This window comes from Crocuta crocuta, unplaced genomic scaffold (genome assembly GCF_008692635.1).
Source record: "Crocuta crocuta isolate KB4526 unplaced genomic scaffold, BGI_CrCroc_1.0 scaffold344, whole genome shotgun sequence".
NCBI classification, from domain to species: Eukaryota; Metazoa; Chordata; class Mammalia; order Carnivora; family Hyaenidae; genus Crocuta; species Crocuta crocuta.
Genome location: NW_027533081.1, coordinates 922,636 through 934,644, shown reverse-complemented (window position 1 = coordinate 934,644; position 12,009 = coordinate 922,636). Strand labels below are relative to the sequence as shown.

General features: G+C 47.4%; 1 protein-coding gene and 1 long non-coding RNA gene across 2 annotated transcripts in view; one reads left to right on the top strand and one right to left on the bottom strand.

The window, feature by feature from the left end:
- LOC144216519 (uncharacterized) overlaps window positions 1-5,582 on the top strand; it is a 7,071-nt gene extending 1,489 nt beyond the window's left edge. Inside the window, exon 2 of the long non-coding RNA XR_013330679.1 lies at window positions 4,903-5,582. This is a non-coding gene — a long non-coding RNA (uncharacterized LOC144216519). The remainder of the gene's footprint in view (window positions 1-4,902) is intronic.
- A 2,704-nt stretch (window positions 5,583-8,286) lies between these two features.
- CRKL (CRK like proto-oncogene, adaptor protein) overlaps window positions 8,287-12,009 on the bottom strand; it is a 32,491-nt gene continuing 28,768 nt past the window's right edge. Inside the window, exon 3 of the mRNA XM_077745910.1 lies at window positions 8,287-9,073. Within this exon, the coding sequence (XP_077602036.1) occupies window positions 8,939-9,073 (135 nt within the window). The 3' untranslated portion in view covers window positions 8,287-8,938. The remainder of the gene's footprint in view (window positions 9,074-12,009) is intronic.

Here is a 12,009-nt window from a genome sequence, read left to right as displayed (position 1 = left end):
CAGCCGGGGAAGCCCGCGGCGCCCTGCACCGCCCCGCCGGGTCCCTGCTGGTAGACGGGGGTCCGTTCCAGGTCAGGGGTCAGGCCGGTGACTTCGGAGTCGCGCGGGGTATGGAAAGGCATTTGGGGGCCCTTCTGGCCGTGGACGCCGCTGGCGGGGTCTGGATTCCCGGGGATCTGCTGGACCCTATTGGGGCGCCTAGCTGGGCAGCGCACCGGATTTGATTCTTGTTCCTTTTCTTTCTTTCCTAAGTCTTCTAATCGTGGGGGGCGGAGTGACGTGGGGAGTGGGAGTTGAATCACCCGGAGTAAGCTCCCCAAGAAGGAAAATCCAAATCACTCCCCACTACCCCATAGGTAATCTGACTCCCTTTGGGGGCTCAGTCTCCTTGGTCTGCCTTCTCCCTCCACACAATATGGCCTATTTTAAATAATACTTTATTACATTTTCCTTTTCCCATCTGTCATTATTTCAGGAGAACTTCCTGGGTTCCTGTAAATCATAATGCACCCTGATGTTGTGTCCCGTCTTCCAGGAAGCCTCCCTGACCAGCCTCCCAGACTCAGACTTGATCAGGCCCTGATATCCTGGCTCCTGGTTACCTCCTGTTTCACTGTCCTGACTGTCCTGACCTTTGCACTTGTGTTTAGGTAGAGCTTGTACCTCCTGCAAACTGGGACTCAGTGACTTTGTGGGAAATGAAAGAATGACACTTTCTGAGGAAAGGATGCCACATCTGTCCATTAAACACATCAGGGCCCACCAACTCTGTGTCCTATTGGTGCTCCTTTAGTGACTCGTGTTGGGTTCTCTTTTTTGCCACCTCTCCCCTTTTTGGGCCTTGCTTTCCTGTAAGGATGACAAAAACAGCAGCACTAACAGTCACCTGTGCCCGGCAGATACAGCCTTCAGAGAAGGTCCTTTATTAATGCCCTACCCCGCCCAGGGAGACAAGCAACACTCCCCCTCATTTTACAGATGGGGAAATTCAGAAGGCTAAGTCTCACCCAGGGGCAGGACCAGGGCCTGCATGGGTCACACTTACGCAGGTAGGTGTGGGGCCGAGGCCTGAGGGAGAACTGTGGCAGGGCAAGACCATAACATCTGGCCTGGAAAGTACCCAGTGTGATGTTAGCAAAGCGGGAAATGGAACCCCAGATTGAGATGTAGTAATCCCAAAGGCAGGGAGGGGTTGCCAAGGTTTGAGAAGCAGGTGTATGTGTGTGTGTGTGTGTGTGTGTGTGGTTGGGGGGGAGGGGGAGTGATCTCTGCCTAAGCCTGTCTCTGTTCTCCTTCTATCTATCCCCTCCTGTCAGTTTCTCCTGTTCCCCACGCCTCTCAGTCTAGGGCCTGGAAGCCAGGGTGTGCAGCATGATCCTTTGGAACCGAAGATAGAGGGGATGCTGCACATTGGGATTGACACTGGCGCCCTCTGGAGGCCAGTCTGAGGGGCAGCAGGGCCTACCTGAGCTTTGGGGTTCTGAGGGCAGCTGGCCGCCAGTACCATAGAGGCCTCTTCCCTGCCAGACTTTGGTGGATTTCCAGATAGAGAAAGCTCAGTTTATGTGACTCCCAGGAAATATTGGGGGCTGATAAAGCACAGCCAACGCTTGAGCTGAGGCCAGCTGTGCCCACAGCTACAGGGTGATTCATTCATATAGAAACAGAATTTGGGAGATCCCTAGTTTGGGGAGCCTGAGCCAAACCCCACATCCCAGGCTCATTCCTGACTCGCTCTGGCTACTGCAGCCCAGCCTTTCCCCCGCCCTGGTCGGTCTACACTGTATGAACACTGTTCTGGGCTCTCTGACTGTGGAGGCCAGCTCCAGCTCCTACTGACTTCTTCAGCCCCATCATGGACCTCCTTAAGCTGCTGGCTTGCTGTCAGGACTGTCCTGTTCCCAGGTTATGGGGTAACCAGTCCTAATTTTAGTCCTCCTGAAGGGAGGGAAAGGTAGGAAAGGTTTTACTAGGAGGTGGCAAGGACTGAGGACAGACAGGCCCTTAGGAGTTCAACAGAGAGGAGATGGGCATCCAGGCAGAAGGAATGTCCGGGAAAAGGCAAGGAGGTAAGATGGCAAATTCTGGGGAATTCAGGATGTACCAGTCCAGTCTGGCTTGAGTGCTGAGTTCTGGGCAGGAGCATAGCATGGAGATATGTTACAGGGCCAAAGAGCAGCTGGGTTTTCATCACATGTGTCTTTGGTAAAAACAAAAACAAAAACACAACAAAAAACAAAACACGCCAACTAGTAGGACTGGCACTGGATTTGAATGGGGCAGAGGGACCAGAAAGTCAGGAGACACCTGGGGTGAGGACTGGGCCACAGTCAGCTTGAGGGCTGGAAGGTGGGCCATGCCCTCATGGCACTTACTTAGACCTGAGGATTTTCTATCATGAGCAGATTGGCAACAGCTTCCACACCCTCAATGACAAATGTGCTGGTTTAAGCTACCTCAGCCACATGGAGGAATATTGTTCAGCCATAAAAGGGGCCTTCCAAGAGTGCTTGGAAAAATGTAAATATTTTCTTTCACACAGCTGGTGAAAGTGTAAGTTAAGGCAATCCCTACGGAGGGCATTTGGCAACACCTCTCAAAACTGCAAATACCCAGAGCCTTTGATCCAGTAATCCCACTTGGAGTAGCTCATTTTAATGCATCGGGCCACCTTGGAAAGGACATACATGTCCATCAATAGTGGATTGTTGAATGAATGACAGTACATCCGTATCATGTGGTACTATACAGCGGTGAAAAAGAACAAAGACTCACAACAATCTTTAAAACAGATTGGGGAAATAAAGCAAGGTACAGAACAGTAAGTACTCTATGTAGAGAAAATATTTAGAAAGCATGTTTACAGAGGTATATTTGCATGTACATTATAGACAAATTCTGGAAATATATAATTATATTAATATATTATCAAATATAAAAACTAGAAACAGGGAGATCCTGGGGAGTGGAATGGAGAGTGGAAAGGATGTGTCTCTTCAGATACCTGTCTTTTGATTTTTTTTTAATGTTTATATATATTTGAGAGACAGACAGACAGTGAGCGGGAGAGGAGCAGAGAGAGAGAGGGAACGCAGAATCCAAAGCAGGCTCCAGACTCTGAGCTGTCAGCACAGAGCCTGACGCGGAGCTGGAACCCAGGAAGGGTGAGATCATGACCTGAGCCGAAGTCGGATGCTTAACCACCCAGGCACCTTTAGATAACCTGTCTTTTGAATGCTGCATCCTATGGATGTTTTTCCTCCAACCCTGAATCCAGGGTCGAATTCCCCAAACTCCTCGGAGCTGTTTTTGGGGAGGGAGCTCAGGTGGGCTTCAAACCACTGGGGTTTGGGTCCTTTTCCACTGGTCACTGGGTCTGGAGCAGCCCCTGCCCAGGTCTGTCTTCCTCTTGGTGCCCGCCCTCAACGCAGTTACTGGACAGACCACTCACTCCCTCTTTCCAGGAGCTGGCTGGTGGGCAGCTCCAGACGCCCACTCAGAGGACATCCCCGTCCCCCGCCCCCAGTCAAGCCGCTCCCTCAGATTCAGCCTGTACCGCACTTTCCGCGGGGGGCTCTTGGGCGGGTGGGTGTGGGTTGCCCTCACAGCGCGCCGCCTTAGTCTCGACTCCAGCCCCTCCTCCGCCTGTGCCCGCCCCCATTTCAGAGAAGGCAAAACTGAACGCACTGGCCCTTGCCCCTCCGGAGCCTCCAGGTTCCCTTGGGGGCTCAGAACCCAGGAGCCCTGCGAGGGCAAATTCGTTGGCCCCGGGGAGCCGTCCGGAAAAGCGTAGTGCCGACGGCCACCGGGCCCTTCTTCGGTCTCCCCGCCTGGCCCTCGACCCTGCCACCAGGAAGCCCGGGCCAGTCAGACTCAGCCCGCGATCTCTGCAGCCGCCGGGGACCTCACACCGGAGCCACGCGCTCTGGACAACGTCCGGGAAGGCGCAAACCCTTTCTGGGACTTGAGGGCGGGGAGGGAGCCTCCAGAGGCCCCTGTGCACCGTGTCCTCTACCCTCACCCCACGCGGGGTTCTCCTCTCCATCCTTCCCGGTGTGATTGTCCGCCTGCTTCCGACCTGCCCCCGGGGACCGACGGCTGCGGCTAGGGGTGGGGAGTGGCGGGGCCGGGTGGAAGGGATCTGGAGGACGCGGTGGTGGTAGTCCCCAGAACCGGTCTGAAAAGCGGAGTACCGGAGTCTCGGTGACGCACCCGCGCCGGGGTACGTGCTGCAGCTGGGCTTGGAGCCCAGGACGCCGGAGCCCAAGGTGAGTGTGGGCTGCGTCTGCGCAGTTGCGAAAACCTGCAGTCAGAGTGCCCGTAGACTCCAAGAGCAGGGTCAGATCTCGTGAGAGGGCTGAGGAAGAGGGCCCATGCCGAGGCAAAGAGGAGCTTCGCGGAACAGGGGCCACGGAGGAGCCCAGCAATGTCAGTTTTTGCTGTGGAGTGAGGTTTCAAGATCCGGGCACCGGCCTCTGCTAAGGCTACCTGACTTAGCAGAGGAGGGTGGAGGGGCAGCCACCCTCACCTGGCCCCATTTCCAAGGGTTTCCCTGCCACAGAGGAACCCAGCCCAGTATTACTGATCAAAATACACCTTTTCAAACCAAGTATTCTTCAAAGGTGTCTCTAGGGCACTGTTTCTTCCAGAATGGTTTAACAGTTTTTGTATTCCCATTCAAGGCAAACTTTTCTTTCAAATTCTGCAGTATCTTGAAAGTAGGATCTAGGGAGTACATTTTAGCAGCATAAATATGGACTGGTATCACTTCCTGCAACTCATTTCTGGAGGTTTTACTACAAGGAAATATGGACCTCTCAATACATACATAAATATGTGTGGGAACAGGGCTCTGGCTGAGGCGATGTCAGGAAACACAGTTTCATTCCCACCCACCTCCAGCTGTCTACCTGAAGGTCCTTGGAGTTCATCAGGAAGGCCATATACAGACAGAAACAGAAGAGTATGAAAAGTTAAGCAGGTATCATGCCCTAACTTGGGATGAGGCTACTTGTTTTTTGGGACTTACTTCCCCTTGAAACCATTCAACCCTGCCTGGGTAGCTTGTGCTGAACAAATACTTAACAGACGCCTTCAGATACAGGTGCCTAGAAGGGAAAACATCCAAATGTTCTTTGGTAGGATAAAGTATGGCAACTATTGCCTCATCTTCAGAAGGCAAAGACAGAGTACCAGCCCCCTTACAGCACCTACTGTGCTCACAACACTGGGAACCAGAGCTTATCTTTTGTAGGGGGCTCAACGTTGGGGGAAGGGCCAAGGCAAGACCTATTTTGTTGTAAGCAATAGCAGGGCTGGGTTGCGAGAAGCACCAGTTGTTTCTGTGTTTCACAGGCGTTCATCAGGTGCTAAACTGCTCAGGAGATTAATATGGGCTGAGAGCCTCCAGGCAGCACTGAGGAGACACCGAAACACCAAAGCCGCCGCTGCCACCACCAGCTGATGCAAGTTTTATTGAGACAATGTACAAACAGGCCATGGAAACAAGGGTTCTGATGCCGGGACCAGTAACGTAAAATGAATACAAAAATAAAAAGGCACTAATCTGTTAAGAAAAGACACTCAATGTTCTAAGAATATAAGTCATTTAATACTGTTAATTTTATAGCACAAAATAAAACAAGCTATGATCCCCAAAAATAATTTTAAAAGCTTACACAGAAAATATTATTGCCTGAAGTTTATGATCTTTAAGTTACAGGTCAAAAGTTTTGTGTTGTTGTTGTCATTTTAAAACACACAGTGAAGACCGTCTAGAAGCAAGGCCACTGTTCCTCCTGCAGAGACAACGACCCTGTCTCAGGGAACTGTCCTTCTACTCCTTCAGAATATACAACCAGCTCAGTTACCACACTGAGATCAGTTAACCAGGGACTTAGGTCTCTGGTCCCAGAGGGTGGAATTTGAGGCAGAGCTCAGTGGTGTCCACAGAAAGCATTAGTCTTAGGTACTGTGTTAAAACAATCAAAAAGTCACTCATTTTAAGAGGTTAATGAACATAATATTAAAGGATTAAATTATAAACACCTGGCAAAAAAACATATCATCCCTTTTCAAAAATAAAATGGTCATATTCCTCTGAGCAAACATTACAAGAGCAGTGGCCGTCTGCCTCGGCCTGTCTTGTCTGTAAACAGCTGTAAAAGATAGTTAGCATGGAGCCAGGGATCCTTGAGCTCCAAGGAGGGAGCAGCTGTCTTTCCCCCCTTTCAGTTTTCCAACATGAGCACAGAAGGTGTCCTGTCTAGGTGACCAAAGTTGTCAAATGGCAGCTAGTCAACGTGTGCTCCTCTTTAACGGTGCCATCAGGTGGTACCACGCCATGAAGAAATGACAAGAACAACTCCTGTGTGGGAGGGCCTTCTCAGGATAAACAAGTTTTGAATCAAACTGTCAATGCCCTTCAGTTCGTAATTTGTTCAGTTCCCGAGTGAGTTAATTTAACATCCAAATATTGTCTTAGGTGACACACAGTAGAGCAGAGCAAGGAGCAATAGTGAACAATCTTAAAAGGAGACCAACCAAGGAGGGACGCAGCTCCTCTGGAAGATTCGCTTCGCTTTCTGGAACAGGAAGTCTTTCGCAACCACTGGGGAACCCAGGCATGAAGCTGAGGCAAGGATGCGGTCTTCTGTATATTTAGTGTGATGAAGAGAATTTCCCTGCCTGATGAGAAAACTACTAAGGTCCTAAGTCAAAAAGGTACTACTTTTGGCACGTATCTTGAGAGTTCAGAACTCAAGGCTCACCATATTTCGGGCTCCCAATCTCTTGGGCAACCCTGGAGACTCATACGTGGGCTGAAGTGACAAGCAGACTTATTATGAAGCCAAAGTAGGTTTGTGGGGTGTTCTGATTCTGAAGTGCTCCACATGAGGTGGGTCTTGCTAGCGGCCAGCAGACATGGCTGAAAGGAAAACTTGCTTTCCAAAATGGCCATATACTTCTTATGCTCTGAACCAACAATAGTTGGCAAAGGCACCAAAAGGTGCCAAGCCCCTCAGCTAAATTTGGCTAAAAAAAGCCTTAAGGTTTGTGCCCTCTTTGAACAAGGCACACATAATGCTGACAACCCCCTTAGAACTGGGTCACTGGTTGCAAGGCAAGTACCACGTCCAGGCAGAGAGCGGGAACGCTGCCACACACGTGCCACTTTCTGTGGGAGCTAGGCTGGGCCTGAACTCAGAGTTAAGAGGCAACAACGAAGGACAGGCACCTTTAGAGCAGGAGGTGGCCGTAGTTCTCACTGATTAGGGAAAGAAGATTGCCTTTTTGCTAGGAAGACCACAGAAGGGTAGCCAGTGATTTTTTCCCAACTAATCATTAACTTTAGCACAGGAACACTTTCAAGATTCTTCAATATGACAGTTACCCACCTAACGGATTACGGATTTAAAGAGACTGAAAAAATGGTTGTTTTGCTGGTTCTGTCACCAGAATATATCGATCTAGCCCTCCAAACCTAAGACCCTTGAGATATAGGGCCATGGCTACAGCAGATGCTCAACAAATGATGTAGTTACTCATTAGGTGACTGCTACACTTCTAGGTCTTCTGTATTCATTGAGCTGAGGCCTGTCTTCACCAGTTTCCAGAAGGGAGAGCAGACTGAGCGGCACGAAGGTTCCAGAATCCTAATCTGCTATGCGCACCAGTCGAGGGATCAGCCACACATCTGTACCAAGCAGGCTTGTATGAACAGCCCTTTTTTTAGCTAACAAGGAAACATGAACATCAAATTGCTAAATGGTTAATAGTTTTCCCTAGTCACTAAAATCTTAGATATCAAATGCATTAACCAATTTCCAGAGCTTGCATTTTCTTTGCCTGAGAGCATCAGGGACATACAGACTGGGGAATCAGTATTAGCAGCACCATCTTTCTCTGGCAGCCTTGTGAGCTTGGGCTGTGGCAGCAGATGAGTGAGCCTCAGTGAGTAGAATTTAAGATTCATTAATTATTTCAATGATTCTATGAACAACTTCACTTTTTAAAGAAACTTAGTTCCTATACCTTAAAGGGGTGTATTCACTGAAACACTGGACAGAAAATTGGCAAAGTGTGCCCCCACATGGCTCATGTCACTGTCAAACACGGTAAGCAAAGGTTTCCCTAAATCACCCTTTACTCTGATGCTTCTGGGGACAATGTAATCCTAGAGGCCATGCACACAAGCTTGGCATACTACGACTGATTTTTTTGTGGGTTGTTTGTAATATGGCAAAACAAGGTACAACTGGCAACCAAGACAATAATGGCCTCTGCTTCAGTTGTTTTTTTCCTTTAATTACAGCAGCTTCAGTTTGGAAGCTCAGAGGCATGGGTCATTCCTTACAATACCACAAAGATCCAACCCTCTAGTTAAAAAACCTGTTCAGAACACACAAGTCTAATTAAGTCTTCCAAAACCAAACCAAAAGTAAAAAAGGAGAGCCAGACTTGGGGAGTTAAGGACAGAATTCCCTCTTCTTTAAGGTTCACTTGCTCTATTCTTCAGGAAAAACATAATGGTGACTGAGCCACCACTGCTTTGTGGAACAGCAATGTGCAATGTCTCGTCATGGCCTCAAGCTCCATCTGTGAACATGACAGAATCAGTCACAAGTACAAACAGGGCAGTGATGAGAAGACAGACCCTTTTCTCGTCAACTTCTCTCCACTTGTGTGCTTCCACCAGTATTTCCAGTTTATGATCCAAAAGAACTCTAAAATTGGCTACTCTTTGACAACACGACTATGATACAAATGCCGAGGCAGCCACTGTGTGCATTCCAAATGGGTATGAGAGACCGCCACTCTGCAGAAAGCTGGACATCGGCAATGCAGTGTAACTTGCCTATGAGAGAGAATGCTTTCCCACTTCAAAGAAGACTATGACAGGCAGAACAATGAAGCAGCAGGAAACAGGCAACGGCAATCACTCGTTTTCATCAGGGTTTTGAGGGTCAATGATTTTGACATGTGTAAAGGGGAAAAGCCCTTTGCGCCCATTCACTTCGCCTTCCCACTGGCCATTTATATTCATTCTTGTGACTTTCACAATGTCACCAACCTGTAAGGATGAAGAAAGAAGACAAAGTCAGCATCTTCTCTGCAAACTAAAGAAAAAGAAAATATATTTATTTATTTTTGAATATTTATTTTTTTGAGAGAGAGCAAGCGTGAGCAAGGGAGGGACAGAGAGAGGGAGTAGAGAATCCCAAGCAAGCTCTCTACCATCAGCACAGAGCTGGCTCGATCCTGTGAACTAATGAGATCATGACCTGAGCCAAAATCAAGAGGTGGACCCTCAACCGACTGAGCCACCCAGGCACCCCAAAAGAAGTTTACTTTCTTTTAAATTGGGGGGAAAAAAAAATATATATATATATATTTAACGTTTTACTTATTTCTGAGAGAGAGAGAGAGAGACAGCGTGAGCAGGGAAGGGTCAGAGAAAGAGGGAGATACAGAATCCGAAACAGGCTCCAGGCTCTGAGCTGGCTGTCAGCGCAGAGCCCAATATGGGGCTTGAACCCACCAACCATAAAATCACGACTTGAGCCATGATACTTAACCAGCTGAGCCACCCAGGTGTCCCTTTAAGGCCTATTTTAAACTTCAGGGTGGTATCTACTGTCAGAGGACAGGCACCAGTTAGGGGCAGCTCTACTCATCAAGGGGAACTCAGCAATTTTGTTTTCGAAGTGGTTTTCAAATTGTTCTGGAGACCCACAAAGCTCTAGGGAGGTGTTTTAAGGGCCCAACAAATGTCTGACTGGGATTTCAACTTTTTAAAACCGTATTTTATACAGTTATAAAAGAAAAAAGTACACTGAAATGTGCCACTGCTAATTAACCTGTGCTGCCCTGCTAGCTGCTTTTCATGCAAACCTTCCTTGGAATGAAGCTTCTTTTGCCTTGTGTCTGACTGAGGACTCCCCCAAATGGCAAGGTAAAGGCTATAAGATATACATCACTATTTGTAACAAAACACATTCAGAAACTGGATGCTAAGGTGGATGAGACTGCATTGGTCATTCATGTTATTTCCAATTTTTTCCTGACCATTGTAATAGTCAACTGTCCCAATTGCCTTTTTGGCTAATTCTTATAAATCTCAACTTAAAAACAAAATATTTATACTTACAAAAATTTTAAATCTGATATATTGTGGGGTTCCGTGCAATATTTCTTTGGAAAAAAAGGGTCTTCTGCTAAAGCTACTGGTCCAGCAAGCTGACTGCTGGCCTGGAAATGATCAAAGATCCCAGAGATGGCAAAGCAGCTTTAGCAGTCCACATGCACACAGATCTGGGTCATTAAGGCTGCCTCCAAAGCCCTGGAGCTCAGAGGCTCTGGGTGGAGCCACATCTGCCTCTCTTGGGTTACTAGGTAGGTCACTACCTTCTGAGGAAAAGGAGGGATGTTTTCTGAAGCAAACCCAGAGAAGGAAAGTAGTCTTTGAAATGGTCACTTGAATTAGTTTATAAGATGACTAGGTGCCAGTGTGTCTCAATCAGTTCAGCATCTGACTCTTGATTTCAGCTCAGGTCATGATCCCAGGGTCATGGGACTGAGCTCCACATTGGTCTCCATGCTGAGTGTGGAGCCTGCTTGAGATTCTCTCTCTCCCTCTGCCCCTCTCTCCCTCTTATGCTCTCTCAACAAAAAAGACTAGGACTCAAATAGAAACACCAAAATCTAGTAATATTGTTGTTTAAACGTAAACTGTCTATAAAATGAAACAAGAAACAACAAAAAACATAAGGTGCCTAAGACTAGGAAAACCTCAATCAACAGAGACCCAAACCCAACTCCAACACATACTTATTTAGCCCATGGCCCAAATACAAGATCAGCCATTTCTAACAGCACCAAGAAATAACTCCCTTTATAGGGGAGCTTGGAGACATGTTGCTTAGGTGACTGAATGCCTCTATATATGCCACCGGGAAGCAGACAACATTTTGTCAATGTCTTCCAAGTTTCTAAACTTTGGGATTTTGTCTTGATGTGACCACACATCAATAAGAAAAACGTTCATGCTGCTTACAGCTGGAGGAAAGGCCCAAACAGGATGGAGAAGGAAACATACCCCTGTGAAGTATGACATGGGCCTAGGTTTCCAACTCAATGGACTCTAGGAATCAGGGACTTGCCCATGTGGTCTCATTTTCACAGAGGTTTTTACCTGCAGAGCTTTTTATAGAAATGTTATTACCCTTGATACCCAATGTACATGAAACTCTTGTAAGGCGGGCTGGGATTATAAAAGATCTACAGAGGGTGGACCTCCCCAAGGTCACAGGCTGGTTCACCATGAAGCAGGGGTAAAAGCCAATCAATATCCAGTCCTGGCCATCTTGCACAGAGCAAAAGCAGCATGGCCCACCTATGGCCAGCACCACTCAACCTCCCCCTCTCAAGCTCTTCTCACAAAGACACCCATTCCTTTTAATGCTGTAGCCTCACAATCTCTTCCTGTGAACGCAGACTGGCTGCCCTGAGTTTTCTACCTCCTCATCCTCTGTTTTTTGCTTTTACTTTTTACTTGTAATTCCTTAAACCTACTGAGAAATAATGCAGTCACTACATTTATGGGAAGAACAGCATTATTACCAAATGAAGCCTCTTGCCTTATGGAAACCAGCTTATTCTGAGTACTGGACAAAATGAAAATGAAAAAAAGAACTTTATCCCATGAGGCTCCCTGATTAGAACACAGTATAAAATCAGTAAAAGAAAAAAAAAAATTGCCCTAAGTTCCCTGTCTAAATTCTGACTCAAAACCCTTTATTTAGGAAAACCACTAATTCAACTCAATGGTAGGATGGCTTATAAAGAGTTAATCTAGTAATTAAGAATTAGATTTTTTAAATTTTATTCATTTTTTTCAAGTATGCTCTAGGCCCAATGCAGAGTTTGAACTCACAACCAGAGACCAAGAGCTGGATGTTCCACCCAACTGAGCCATCAAAGGTGTCCAAGAATTAGATTTTATATGAC